Source organism: Rhopalosiphum maidis, chromosome 1, assembly GCF_003676215.2.
Source record: "Rhopalosiphum maidis isolate BTI-1 chromosome 1, ASM367621v3, whole genome shotgun sequence".
NCBI classification, from domain to species: domain Eukaryota; kingdom Metazoa; phylum Arthropoda; class Insecta; order Hemiptera; family Aphididae; genus Rhopalosiphum; species Rhopalosiphum maidis.
This window is the reverse complement of record NC_040877.1, coordinates 15,750,731-15,767,411: the sequence shown is the minus strand read 5'-3', so window position 1 is coordinate 15,767,411 and position 16,681 is coordinate 15,750,731. Positions and strand designations below refer to the sequence as shown.

At 25.6% G+C, this 16,681-nt stretch overlaps 2 protein-coding genes across 4 annotated transcripts in view; one reads left to right on the top strand and one right to left on the bottom strand.

The window, feature by feature from the left end:
* The window catches only part of LOC113547914, a 45,237-nt gene extending 34,665 nt beyond the window's left edge, over window positions 1–10,572 (top strand). The window contains exon 4 of the mRNA XM_026948502.1: window positions 10,450–10,572. Within this exon, the coding sequence (XP_026804303.1) occupies window positions 10,450–10,521 (72 nt within the window). The 3' untranslated portion in view covers window positions 10,522–10,572. The remainder of the gene's footprint in view (window positions 1–10,449) is intronic.
* The window catches only part of LOC113547913 (cyclic nucleotide-gated cation channel subunit A), a 179,427-nt gene that overhangs the window by 95,191 nt on the left and 67,555 nt on the right, over window positions 1–16,681 (bottom strand). For all 3 annotated transcript variants that reach the window (XM_026948497.1, XM_026948499.1, XM_026948500.1), the window contains one exon: window positions 2,685–2,840. In XM_026948497.1, the coding sequence (XP_026804298.1) occupies window positions 2,685–2,840 (156 nt within the window). The remainder of the gene's footprint in view (window positions 1–2,684; window positions 2,841–16,681) is intronic.

Sequence of the window (16,681 nt, the reverse complement as noted above, 5' to 3'; positions counted from 1 at the left end):
CAAAAGCAAATCATAATTGAATTGATATAATATAGAGTAATGATACAACCACATTTGCATGTAATAACTTACCATATGAAATAATAATGATAATAATAAGGGTTCTAAATTTGAAATATTTCAAAATTGAAAATTTCACTCTTTTTTCTTCTTTTAAACGTGTTCGGTTATAGTTGGTTAAAAATAATATATTGATTATACACAGAAAATATTGATAGTGAATGTACAAAAATATGCACTATACATTTTTGATATTTTTTTTGTAGTGTCAGGGAATAATTTTTTAGCTCGCTAAGTAATAACTCAAATAGTCTGAAAAAAAGGTGAATTTCAACAACTTCCTAGCCCTAGAATTTATCACTTGTATTATTAATTTATTATTATTATTTATCTAATATATTATTTTTATTTCATACAATAAACCAACTTTAAAAAATTTTCACTTGCAAGTTGACGAGATTATAAACTTTAAGATATAGTAATTCATATTTTATTTTTCATTGAAATGAAATATTTCATGAACATTTCATGAAATTTTAAAACCCTAAATTAATAATGCATTAACAGAAAATAACAATTATTTAAAATATAAATGAATTACTATAATTTTTATTTAATATAAAATGATGACTTAACTGTTTTTTAAACGACCTATAAGTTTATAAAAAAAAAAACATAGACTAAATAGAATAGATAAATAAATGTTTACTAACCATTGCCTTATCTAAAATACTTTCTATTTCTACCAAAATTTGATTAAAACATATTAATTGTTCATATTATTTTAATTGTAGAATTTATTTCTTCACTAAAGTGGATAAAGTGGAATAATGACATATTTAAATGTAATTACTTTAATATTAAATTTTATAAACTCGAAAGCATAATATAGTTTATCCTCAGTTTTAGTGATATATCTTTAAGCAAAATAATTTTAAAGTAATATTACAAAACGATAATTCGAATTATTATAATAGATGGTATTGATCAATTCTTTAATATTTTTTTATGCTTTTAAAAGTTTTACATTTTTTTTTTTTTAAATCATTGTTTTGCCCATTATAAGAGTATATAATAATAATGTTCAAAATATTCAAAATGTAATATAAACTATTTTACCTTTGATGTTAAAATCTTGTTATAATTTAAACGGAAAAATTGAAGTACCAACATTATACACGTTTTATCATAATATTATGAATTTATAGATTTATAAAATAATTGATTTGGTTTTGCTAGAACATGATGAAAGTGCTTTTTTCGATTATAATGTGCGCAGTAAACCATTTATTTATGTAATGCAGTTCTGAACTAAGTTAAGCTGTTTGTAGATTAAATGAGCATAAAATTAATGTTATTGAGTTTATATTGTTGGAATTGGAAAATGATTATAACGAAAAAATAAATTTATATTTATGTCGAATAGGGAAAATTGTTTTGAAATAATTTGTTTTATAAACATACCATGTTAGAATATGCAATGTAATTAATCTTTAAATAAATAGGCATATTAGTTTCACGTTAAGAAAACATACAAATATAAAATATGTAAATATATAAATACCATATCACGGCGCTTTTAGTATGCAATTTTGAAACTTATATGATTATAACTTACAAGTTACAACTCTTTAGCATAATATATTATTATATAACCGTCTTGGGTATATCCTATACTTTTTCAAAGTTACCAATTAAGTATATTATTATGTAACATTATAATATTGTTTTTGTTGATTTTTTAAAAAGGTACATTTTGATTTAGTATATAATAATTACTTAGACGTTATTTTTAATTTTTTCATTGTACCTATAAAAAATATATGTTTGAGGTAATCGTCTAAGTTATTTTCCCAACATTTTTTATAAAAATAAAAATGACCGTTCTCTGTTTTTATACACATTCAAAATATAATAATTTATAAATTATTTTAATGAATGCGTATACTGCATGAAAAGTTTTGGATAACTTTCACTACCATAAACGATTTTTTAAAGCATAAATTTAATACCCTTAGTCTTTCTGCATCGCGTATTGTCGAAAATAAAAGTTATTTTTAATAATTTAATTTAAGTATGATATCTTAATACATACTTATAATCGTACATTTTATAGTGTAAACATTATTTTATTACAATGACATATTATTGTGTTTATTTGACAAATACAATTAGAATTTCTACTTTATATTGTTGCCATAGAAAGGAGTGATATTCCGTTTGAGAAATAAGTTATAAGTCGTAGAATAATTGTATAATATAATACGTTATTGAGTATATAGGTAAATTAAATATCCGCAACACCAACTGTAAAGGAATAAAATCTTATATATTTCTTAAAGACAAAATAATTTCGTTACTCGTATCACAATTTAATGAAGAAATGTTCCGTCAGTAAATAATAACAATATAATGAGTAAACAACAAACTTTAATACAATTTCAACACTATTCGAAAGCCATAATTTTGCTCCATTGTTGAGTCTTTTAAATTAATATAGTAGTGACAAAATTTTAAATTTCTACGGGAAATACATTGTAATATTAATGTAATGGCAAGTATATTTTTAAAATATTATTAATTTTTAGTTTTTTTTTTCAAATAAACATGCACTTGTGTAGGTATTTTTATCTTGTAAAAAATTCTAATGACTTATTTTTATAGAGAAAGTTTATTTTACTCACGTGTGACTGTATCAAATTCAATTTGTTGATAGAGTTGGGGATTTTTGACGGGGTAGTGAATGCATTTCCTGAAATGACTGATGGTGCGGCGGATGCATATTGGAATGAAGTATCTTGGAGGCGATCCGAAATAATTGTGTCTTGGCTGTCATTGATCTAAAAAAAAAATAAATTATAAAAATAAAAAAAATAAATACTTAAACAAACATTTTATACAATATATTTAGGTTAATAATTTTAATAATTGTAAATTTCAAAACTTTTCATAAAGCAATAAAATTTATAAATATCTTACATCTATAAAAAGTAATGTCTCCGAATGACAATCTATAAATTTCTAGAGACTCGAGACAAAAATCAATGCAGTCTTAATTTTTAAGCCACACATAAAATGTATGAACTGTTAAATTTATTGAAAATGTATTCAACCATATTTTTTGTTAAATAATGCAAAACAATGAATATATTTTGTATACTTGTGATAAATGAAATCGTATATTTATCGACAAATTATGAAATTATATAACTATTATGTTAATATATATATATATATATTATGAAAAACCGTTTACATTTTAGCTGTATGTGTCCATATCTTATACATTATACATGTTTACATGATAGCATAGGGTTTTATTACGGATTAAACTCTTATTAAGTTATAATAATTATATTTAAACGTTTGGCGTATTATAAAAGTTTATAGCAAATAAAGAAAATAAATAATATACATTATTCAATTTTTTGTTATGAAATAAGTTTGGTAAATATCTATTGGCATTTTAAATAGGTTGAATATATATCTTTTAAAATATATTATAGTGGATTCAGGGAAACTAAGTTACGTCATGTGCTATTAGTTCACAGAAAAGTGCGTACCTAAATAAAGTTACTAAACAAATAATTTAAATAAATGTCTAAACTTTCCCCGTGTACTTATTTGACTCCAAAAAGTATTGAATATTAAAGAATATTTATTATAAAACATATTCGTATAATATACATACGTAGGACAAATATTGATTATTTCAGAAGAGTCTGTGTCGATCAAATATCTTTAATATTTTAAAATATATTCAAAATTGTCCAATCTATATATTATGTTTTGACATACATCGTTAGTTTTTTAAAACTATAATAAAATTCGATAACCAAAATATTACGGTTGTACTTGTATTTATCATAAACGTTCAAATATATATATATATATAGCCGAATAACCGCCGGTGAACACGAAATATTATTTATTATGCTATGTCCACGTAGAAAACGCGATTATATTTGGTCTGTTTGTGTTCTGTTTCCAATGGATAAGTATTATATTGTTAAATTTAATATTATTTTCCGCCATCGTCGCTACTGACAGCTATTAATTTTGAGTAGTGGCAGATTTCTTTTGGGTTTATTGTATTTGCTCGTGTGGAAAAATGAATACAACTCAAAACGATAAGAGGTGGCTGTGGCACGTCTCGTCTTAAAATGTTTAGTAAAGGACAGATAAATGGTCCGATAGACGGGAATCAAGGGCTTTTAAAATCCCGACGATGTCACCTATTTATATTTTACAAGCTTTAGTTAGTATGGTAAACATATGCATGCACATACCATTAGTGATTAGTCTACATGTATAAACATTTTATTAATTAAAAAGTATTTCAATTAAAAAAAAAATTGTATCACTCAAACATAAAAATAATTATGAGAAAAAAATATATAGTGTGTTTTAATTATATAATAATAAATTGTTAACAAATAATCATCTCAAAATACTATATAATATTTAATTATAAACCAAAAATTCATAAACATAATAAAAAAATATGATTATGTAACGTTTGTGTTCGCAAGTTAGGTAATAAAAACAAATTTCTGATCATTAGTACTGAATTAATTATTTATCTTGTTTCACTTTTATACTTTATGTACATAGAACACTTATATTATTCAACATGTGATTTAATAATAAAGACAATTATTATTTAAATTCTGGAATCTCGAGAACAAAATTCCAAGAGTTCGAGTAGTTTATTCAAAACTAATCATTGGAATTTTCAAAAATTATTCAATTTTCAATATATAAATTTGTCTCATATAATTTCTTATGATTTTTTTGGTGAATCGATTAAAAAAAAAAAAAATTTTCGTTTATACAACCAGTAAAAATTGAAAATCGGTCAAAAATATATCGACAACCAAAATCAGCGTAACTACATATTATAGCATGTTAAGCGATATTAAAATAATAATCGTTAATCACATAAAACATAATATATAATTGTATATTCATTATTACGTGTTTGTTCACTGCATATTATAATAGAATCAAATACATTATACCTACGCGTCGGTTAGTGAAATATAATTATAATGTATAATGTTGATTTGGAATCTTAAATATAAAAAAGTATACCATGCAAAATTAATTAATTAATAAAAAACAATCGGTGTTTGGTGGGTCATCTTATTATTTCCAAAACGGGTCGCTAATGTATCGTCAGTAGTTTGGAAACCTCTGGTATATATTGCACTGGTTGTCAGACTACTACCACATAACCATATATAGAGGTACAACGAAGGTGACTTTCGTGTTGGTTATAATATGTTAGCTAACGTATAAAATATAGTGACTCCTCGCTGGATTTCCCGTAAAAATATCAGATAATGATTGTAATAATATAGTTCATACACAGTTCTATAGCTACGGATTTTCGATAACGACACATTGTTATGATATTATCGTCTTTCGTCGTAAATCACCAATACACTATGGGCGTAAAAGAGTTTTCACCGCCATAACCGTCTCCGCCGTCGATACAAGAACATATGATATTATATGATATTATAAGTATATATTCCTAGTCGTAAATTAAGGAGGGACGTAAAAGGCGTCGGCGATGACGGTAGCGCGGGAGAGACGCGCATTATATTATTATATTATGCACACGGTAATATGTTATGCGCGCTCCGTCGGAATGACAACAAACGTATCGTTTCGATTAATTCGCGTAAAATCGATGTGCGACCACCGCGGCCGCTGCCGCCGCCGCCGCCGTCACGTGGGCAGGGATGTTTGATTTATCGGTCGGCTCCTGCAGGATTATCCTGCCAGCAGACCGTGCGACGCGTTCTGTGCGTATACGATTCGCTTTCTTTCGGGGGCTTTGCCGTGTGACTTCGCCACGACCGCCGTTCCTGCATTATCCTGCGGCGTGTATAATATAATGATATCCGTCGTTGTCTGGACGGTGGCCAACCTACTGCTGCAGCAGCCGTTTAAGGGATTAAAACGATCGAAAGAGAGAAAAACCGATGTGGACCTGAAGCCGACGTGAAGTATAAATGCTTCGTCATCGCCAACCGTATGTACCACTGTCGCCGCCGTTTTCGTTGCTCATAAACGACGCACTTATATAAACGTACGAGCCTATAAATAGTGGCGGTTCTATCATTTGAAATGTTCTATGTTTATCGTATCCATTAAAGGTTATTGCGTACATCGTTACTTCGGTCGGACGGACAAAATTCGACCTGACAACAATAATTATACGTTTACTGTTTACATTCAATACGTTCAACCGTATATCAAAACGATTTTTTGTCGTTTACAATATGTAGATAGGTATACAGCCTCAATTACAATTCAATTTAACAATAATTGTTTCGTGATATATTTAAAAGACATTTTATAATTCAAACAGTGTTTAAAACAACCGTAGGCAGATAATTCTAAAAAACACTGACACGTACAAAAAATAGAAATGGTAATGCATACAACTTTAATGTTTTTATACTCAATAAATGGACACGGCAATTTTATACGTGCATGCTTAAATGGCACCGTTTAAATAATAATGTACAAAATATCTGAGTTGGTTCCGACATTTTAAAAGCAATATCAATGTATTTTACGATTTAATATTGATTAAGGACTGTCTAAATATTATTATAGCAAGAAATTTGTATTAACACGATTAAAGATATTCTTAAATTTTTTTGAGTCGCAACTTTTTTTATAATTTATACAGCTGCCCATAAATTATGGATATATATTATGGATAATTTAAATCTTAAAAATACTGCAATTCGTCTTTTTTTTTTAAAAAAAAAATATGTCTTACAAAGAAATGTTTGAAATTTAAAATGTCTTTGAAAAATCCAATGTTCACACACACGCAGCTTACATTTGTTTACATATTATTTCTTTAAAACGTGAGCATATTATAACCATCGATGTTATTCGTAAGTTTCCATAATGTAACAATATACCTATACTATTTCACATGAGCATTGTGTGCAGCGTACGTGTTTTATACCAAATAGGATAAAGCTGTAGGCCAAACACACACTGTCTCATGTCAGATGTAAATATCGTAGCAAGTATATATAATAACGTTATAATATCTCGCGGAGATAACTAAAAAAAAAAAATGGGCATGCCTTTGGGCGTTGCCACTAAGTCGTTCTTATAGTTTAACATTTCCATCAATTTCCATCACTAACGCGTTTTATATTAAATTTGTTGTCATTCCCGTGCCGAAAGTTTAATTTTCGACTTTTGTCGAAGAGTTGGAAAATTAAATTTTTCAGTCCAGAAAATCTTCAACGTGGCCACGAGTAATTGGCCCGAAGGTTTGCAAGAGCGACGACGAACGCAAACGGCAGCCGAACTATAGACATTGAAATTGTAACGAAAACGGTTTTATGATCAGAGCACGCGCCCAATGTTACGAAGGGCGTAAGGATCGACGACGTACGGATTGCGGTCTGAGGATGGGACTCGTGGGAGACACTGTTATGAAATCGGGTGATATGACCACCCGGGGACAGTGGTTACGGTCACCGCGTTGGGAACGCTCACTTTACCTAACGGCTTCACCACGCACATAATATACAAGAAACGGCGGTTATTGGTATAGTACCTATGCACCGTATATTATGATTAAGACATAGGTGTGTTTCGATTTTTCATCACGGAAATCGCCGGGATCGCATTACCGGGAGATTACACAGTCTATGCGGTAGTCAGTTTTTTTCGGCTATACGTAATATTCTGATAAAATTAAGAGGCCCACACGTCGTGTAAAACCGTTATGTGTTGTTAGCATAATACACTATTAAATATTTTTATTCGAGCGACAAATTGACGGTCACTAAAGACTATAATATCATGTAATCTCCCCGTATAACATGTGTACGGGCGGAATAAAGATTTTAGAGAGCGGTATTCTCTCAAAAACACGGTGTGATTACCACGGTGAAAAATGAAAACATTCTGTGAAAAAATAAAATTAGAGGTATATACGCCACTGTTATTAATGAGCACAGCGCACCACGACAATCGTTCCCGAAACAGAAGCTGTATCCAGTCTAAAAACGCGAGACCCACATTATAGTTATTCTCGTTTCGCCGTTTGTATCGCCACACGGATACCGTGCATGTTTCACATTATTACGGTTTTATTTTTGTCGTTTTGTGATATACCTACCCTATTCTATTTACACAACGGACAAAAAGTTTCTCTAAAAAACGTGTCTTATAATATAATGACAATATTATTGTTTAGTGAAAAGATCTAGTGGTAGGAAATAAAATAATGATGATAAAAAAAAAATAACTGACAATAAATTATACCGGTTGCCGGAGTGGCTATTTACTCGTACACCGATGACGGGTGTAGCAGGTCACGTATGATTTTCGTATATTAAAATAATAATCATAGTATATTATTATATGTATATAAGGCGATCGGTTTATAAATGGCTGCTACGGTCTGGTATTGCTGATATTTTTTATATATCCGCATTTTTGTGCTTTTGTTAATAGTACTATGTTTAAAAAGACCAAATACTCATAGTTGGAAGAATAATACTAATTATTCTTATCTAAAAATAATAATACATTATAACATTATTAAAGTGTCAAGGTTGAGTAAATCATGTTTTAATAAATAAATTTTAAGTTTAGATGAGCGGTCAGTGGAGCTACAGTAGAATTGATGGATTAGTAGACACATTTTGCAGAATACTTCAAGCCATTTTACTCAACCAATCTAAACTGTCAAGAATATAATAAAAATAATATTTATTCATATCCTATATTAATACGTATTACGTACACATAAATATTTATGGAAGATCTATTATAAAATTAAAATTAAAATTTGTTTATTTAAAACAAATATATCATAAATATAAACCATAGAATAAAATAAAATGAGCCGCTATAAGTAAAACATTAGATTTCAAAAAATGTGCTGTAAAAATTTAAACAATTTAAAAATTCCATTATTTTAGAAAATAATTTGTGTAGACTGCACTATACTGTAATCGAAGATTTTTTTTTTTTTGTTTTAATATTTTTAGTATTAGTTGTATTTCCTAATTGTATTATTTTACTATAAGCTCAAGTCTTAACGCTAAGTGTGTAAAGTTTTTTTGATACTATGAGTATACAATTAAAATAATTTTTAATTATCACTTATTCCACACAAATCAAAATATTTCCGTACGTTATCAAAATTATTTTTTAATTATATTTAATATTTGTTTTTATAACAGTATTTATTTATGTTGTTTATAATAAATTAATTTTCACCATATAATATATTATGCCATATATCATGAAAATGGCTTAAAGCTGATATTGGAAGTTAAGTATTATTTGTAAAATTGGTACTAACTCTACATGATAAAAATTCGTTCATCATATTATATTATTTATTTATTTTTCCTTTTATACGATTCTTGATTCAATATCAATAACCAAGGTTATTACTTATTATACAAATATCATAAATATATTAAATTAAGAGTATCGACTGTACTCAAATATTAATAAAATACTTGTCATAATTATTTAATTTTTTTCAAAATAATTAATATGAACATTGTAAATATTTAAACGAAATTCTTAAAATACATTTATTTAGAATTTTAAGAAATGTATTGTGAGTGTTATTGAACTGCAATAATTTAAAATGAATAACCATTATATGGCTTCATATTTATTTTTAAAGATAATATCATAAATACTTGAATTTTTTTATTTTCTTTATCCAAATATATATGGTTATATTGTATACGGTCAGATTTAACAAAATAAAAATAGTAAGAAAAAAATGAATAAATAAGTTATCTAATTTTAATAATGTAAGAAACTTGCACATGGATATTACTGTGTAATCAAAAAGCATTCCTAAAATGTTTAGTGGAAATACGTTGGCGTCTTGAATTCTACCAATAACAAATAGAATGCAATGAAAACAAACCCAGTAAAGTAGGGTTTTGAGAGAATGTTGCTCTGACAAAATGACATTTGTGCTGTAAAATAGTATTTCAGCAAACCTAGCCGCTATATCGTCTAAACTATTTCTGGACTTTATAAAATATTTTATATTGTTGAATTTGAGTTTTATTATAGATTCTGTAATATTTACGTAACTACTATAACTTTAAAATGTTTACGATTCGTTTTTTGCTAAAGATATCGAATGTGTTTTTAAGGAGTTCAGCATGCAATTTTCCAACGATGGGAGACTAGTGTAAATAAGATAATGTAGCACTACAGCATATGCACGCATAATATTATGTTACCAATCTGTGGTCAACAATTAATATATTTTTTTTTTCTAAATAGTGTATTTATTGTCCAAAAATATTGGAAATTTGATAGATTATATATAAATACGTTATGAAGTTTACTCGAGACTAATCGTTATAATTTATTTTATTTTTTTTTTTAACTCTGAATAATTACTTTTTTCAGATATTTCAAGTCTTGCAATTTAACGAAATCAAATTTAAGAAGAAGAAAATAATGACCTTGATCCCAAGTTAACTTTATATCATCAAATTAAAATATATTTTTTCAGATTTCTTATAGCACTACTCATTTTATTGGTACGATGAACAAAAAATATGCATTTTTTCACAAAAAAAAAAAAAAAACAATGGTTAATATCCATCTCCTTAATATTGCATCACATATTTTATTAAAAAAAAAATAATATATTTACCTTTTTATTATATTTTTTTACATTTTTTAGTGAATATTTGAACGCTAAAAAGTTGTTATTATAACTTTGAGTATAATTAACAAAACTCTATAGTTGCGTTACTTCCATAGTTGTTATAATAAAAAGTATTTTAGAACTGATAATTATATTGAACACAATTTAACTGAATAGTTCAATATGACTGATAATTTGTTGAAAACTTAGATAAAAATGTATAAATAATCATAATATAATAGTGCTCGTATAATAAACCTTATAGCGCCACTCGCCTAATAACATAATTATTACTAACCTAAAACACATAATACGTATCCTATTTAATTATTTGTATTCAAATTACCACCAAAATTTAAGATTTAGGTAACAATTTTATTTTTGTATAGGTATGTGTTAAATAAATAATATACATTCACGTTATTTATATTAATAATTTTATAATGTCACTAAAACTTTTTGAACAATTGTATACTATTATGTCTATAAATTAGAAAATAATACATTTAAATATAAGATTTTTTATTAAAAAATAATTACACATACGTTGATTTCACGTCATGTTTTTTTGAGTAATGATTATATAATTTGACGGTTGTTGCAATATTTGAAGATAGTTCAATCAATTCACTTCATTTTTATATTATTTTATCATATATACAAGAGATTCTAGTGAAACAAAATTATTTTAATGAAAAGGATAACACATTTGTATGATTGTCAAATATGATTGAGGACAAGGTCATGCATGAATAATATATTGTATGATGGATATTATTGGATATATAGAAAAAAATTGATAGCCACTTTATTTAAAACCTATGATCATTCCGAGACACTTGTAAAAATGTAATACGATAAGTAAATGACAGTATAGCCAATTTGATTGCATATCATGTTGCGTTTGAAATGTTCAGTTCAACTTGACAATGGTTTAAGGTCCAATTGCTTTATGAATTGCATTTAAATTTATTGCTAGTTAGTACAACATTCGATAAATGTTATTATATTAGAAAATACAATAAAATTTAAGTTTAAATTTATTTTTTTTGAAAGGTACCTATAATATGATTTAGCTTATTTGAGTTTTCTATCGACAGCTTTAATTATGTATATTTTTTCTCCTAAATTTATTATTACATACAAATAAAAAGTAATTTGTAGTAAGCACAGTGTATCTGTTAAAAATACAGTTTAATATATTATGTTGTTTATTTATAATTGAAAATCGTGCAAATTAAAAACAAAATATAAGTATTTTTCACAAATTAAAATTGTTAGGTTATCTGGTTATATAATTTATATTGCACTCGTATACAAATGTGTTATTTGTTTAAGATAATTTAAGTAATTATTTAGAAATAAATTACTGATCTATTTAGTAATAGATTTAATATGGTTGTTTTATTTTACAAATATTTAAAAAATTATAACAATTGTTAAACATTTAATTGAATTTGTCGAACTGTTTAACAAAATAAAAAGAATACCGAATTAATGAAACAATAAAAAATATACTACTGATTGCTGTCTATGTATATTGTTTAAGCTGATGTTATAAACTCCGAAAGGTATATATGAACAATAAAAAGGAAACCAAAATAAATTGTTAAAACATTTAACAAATAAAAAAAAACAATACTTCTTGAATGAGTCATAAATCAAAAATTGTATTGATCCTTTTATAATTATACGTTTTTATAATAATATATTATTTTAGGACGTTAATATTACCAAAAGTCCTAAAAAAAACTTGTTTTTCGATAGAGAAAAACGTTTTGTCCACTATTTTTCAATATCTTGATAAATCAATGAATTATTATTATTATGTCATAATATATTGTAAAAAAAATAATTTTATTCCTTTAATGAATTTAAAAATATATCATTTTAAAATTTTATTATTAATTTATAATATATATATATATATATATATATATATGTAATTTATTTTTATTTTTTTAATGTTATTCAATAGCATTTTATAAAAATAGTTCTTATAAATTATTATTATTATTACATTAGTATACATATTGTCTTGCAACTTTAAGGATATATTTTTATGAAAGATAATATACATAATTTTAAAATAAGTATGACATTAAATACGATTTAAAAAAATGTATTAACCAGGTTTTATAGTATATACTAACCATACAATATAAATACATAATGAGCTACACAATATACCACTACGTTAATACCTTTCGCCTCTTATTATTGTGTAAAGAATGACATTGTAGTGGTGATAATGAATATTTGAAAAAAAAAACTGTTAAACGTGTTATAAAAGTTTATAACCAAGTACCAACTAGCTATAGTTTATTATAAAAATAGAGATTTCCTATGTACAAAAACTACGGTCATTATGTATGAAAAGATCACAACTTATTTAAATACAAATATAATCAAATATACTTATATGCAATATAATATTATAATGCTTATATTATTATGTATTTTTTTTTCAACATCTACCAAAACATGTGTACTTATTATAATAAAATAAAATGATGCGACATTGAACATCAAACCTGATAAGTCGATTTATTATTATTGCACACTTGTAGGTACCCAATTTTTTTTTTAAACAAAAACAGTTGAAGAAGGTAGCAGATAAAATATAATCATCAACATTGCGTTATAAAATTATAAATTGTAAAAGTTGTTTGAAAAATTTTGCGATTAGTATAAATAAAATGTACTTTACTACGTATTTGCTGCACCATTAAAGAACAGTTCACGATGACAACCGACATAGAATAAATAACTATCATTGTTGGCTGTAATAATTTTTCATTTTATTCGGGTTCTTCGACATCTGCGTCATTGTTACTGTGTTAGTCATTCTACTAAGCGAATACTCTTCTCTAACGGCGGTGGCAAATACTATGTAACCACTAGGTTCGGTTCATTTAACGTCGATTTACGATTATCATCAACTTGCATTGCTGCAATGAGAGGACACGCGACATCGTTAATCTCAAATCAGATGACTATAACAGTATTCGATAATTTAAAATTCTCGGTGACTGTTATAGTTGCATACCAAGAGTTTAGAGTTTTCTCAGTTTTAGTCAAAAGCTTGAATATTTTACTAAATCAAGATCGTGGAAAATTATTACTATTATTTTAATAATATAAAATAATATAACCACTGTTGTTAAACTTTTAAGTTTAAAATTTATCTATTAATCATTTTGATGAAATACGTTGTTAAAATCATATTATACTGTCTTTACCGTTGGATTTTATACCTCTATAGAGTAATTCTATAGGATATGAACTTAAATTTAAAAAATATAATAATAATATAAATTAATACATGTGTGAAATACAATAGAACTGTGTTTGTTGGTACAAATATAATTTAGGACCTATAGTGAAATAACTTAAAATGATAATTTATTCAGTAACTTTACTGGATTTTCACATTAATAATCACATTCAAATTCGTCGCATTGTTATATTTTATAATATTAAATTATACTAATAAAAGTAAAAAGACTTACTAAAATACGTAATAATATAATATTGTTATATTAATATTAAACATCCAAATTATAAAAAAAATAAAAATATTCATTCTAACTTTCATAAAATATTTTAAAAACCATTGGGAATTGTTGCACGTGTCTATTTGAATTGCAATATTGATGTTACAAAAACAGATGGATTGTTGTGTTATATTAATAAATTGTAAGTAACAAAAACTGATTAACGAACCATAATTGTATTACCATTACGGCCAAGCAGGTATAAATACAAATAGAGTGATCTACCTTGTCTTTTTGTTTTCCCATGTTCAAGTAATCAAGTATTGTAGCCATATAAAAAATACGTAAGAGGTGGACCCCACGTAATATACAATCAATATAATAGGTAATAAGAATATATATGTATATAAAATACACTAATAGCTAAAAAAAAATATGTCCAGATACTAATAATAATATTACAATTCTACAGAAAATTAGTAATAATCTGCTATACACATTTTTCATTTAATTGTATTACACTTTCAAAATAGCATTATTATTCAAAAATGTAATAAATTATTATACACAAAAAGTTTTGAAACATTATGATTGTTAGTTGAACAATCCAAAATTTTAAATGCTATGAATGTATAGAAATGAAATATCTTTTAATAAAATAATAAAAAAATTAAAATATTCAACTTTGAATGACTTATATGTGACCAATTTAAATTATATTTATATTAGATATATCTGTATTATACATCATTACATATATCTATTATTTTTATTTTTATAACATACTACATTTTATAGATTCTGAACGGAGTAATGAATGTATTGGTGTTACAAAGATGTGTGTTTTTATTTTTTTATTTTTGAGTCTGTCATCAAGTTTTGGAGTAGTAATAATGCTTCGATTTTTGACTTCAGCCCCTCTTTGAAAAGGAAAATTCATCTAATTGGTACTTTGGGCGGTCAAAAGTAAAAAATTTCCAGTAATTTTCAAAAGCATTGGGAGAAACCCTAAAAAAATAACGGAAAAACGAGAATTTTTACGCATAACCACTTTTCGACAAAATGGATTTTTTGATTTTACTGTAGCTCATAAACGAATCGTTGTAAATACTTGAAATTTTCACCAAATTTTTATATTAGCGTTATCTATTTACGATTAAGTTTTCAAAATATTTTACCTTTTTTAAGCTACTTATAGACAATTGAAATTTTCGACTTTTCTTAGTTTTTTTTCTTGAAATGCCGATAAAAAAAATTTAGCTAACCAAAAAATCTTTAAAATTTAATACAAGGCTTATTATAAGTTGTACTTATCGTAGTAAAAAAACATCAAAAATCGTTAGTCATTATTTTTGTTTATAGCATTTAAAGTTCATAAACTTACGAAATATATCAAAATCGCGAAAATTTGCAAGGAATTTTAAAGTTGAAAACTCATAAAATTTTTGTGATTTATACCTAAGGTTAAAAAACCCAATACAAGGTTATCCATAAGTTTTTCTTCAAGTAATTGTAAAAAAAAATTCCAGCGTCAATATAGAAAAAATTTTATGAGCATATGAAATAAAAATTATTTTCGAAATCATGTAAAAAAACGATATGTTCAATTTAAATATAGGTAATAATATAATATATCTTACTAATTATCATTGACTGACAAATCATCTCCGTTCAGAATCGTTTTTCGTATACAATGATACTTGTCATTGCATTCAAATTTAACACCTCCATTATAGAGACCAGTGACCTACTCTCCATTTCTAATATACAGCAGCGTGATACCCACTTGCTCGCTTTTTTTAGATTTAAATACATTAATAAAATAAATTAATCAATATCATTGTTTTAAAAATATTTAAAATTCTAGTTTATTTCATTATAAAACTAAATAATCTATATTAAACACTTTAACAGTAGATTTAGTAAGTTCTGTTACCAATAATTCTTTTACTTTTTAACAAATTATTAACTTCAAGACAAGACTATATAGTTGAGAACTTCGTGAATAAAAAAAAATATATATTACTCGACTGTACAATATTATGTTTATAAATTATAATCTGTTAAATAAAATATGTGCAATAAATTATAATTTTGATTTACTCATTCATATCTATAGCTGATATGAAAATACCTACTCAAAACTTTTTATTTGTTATATTTAATTAAAAAGTCGGGGAAATAAATTTTTAGTCATAATATATATATTTTATTTTGACCCAACTTTAACAACAGCAGTGGCCATTGGGGGAAAATTATTTCATAAATAGTAAAATTTGAAATGCTTTAGTGCTTTTTATTATGTGGCATTTAACTTCAAGAACTTTTACTATATAAGTAATTTTTAATAATAAAAAAAAATATTAATAGATGTCGTTAAATAAAGTTAAAGTAATAAAAACTTTATAAAACTAAACTGTTGTTGAATTTTTCTTTGAATATTCTGATAAAGTAAAATTAACTTATATGATAATGATAAATGTACTGGCTA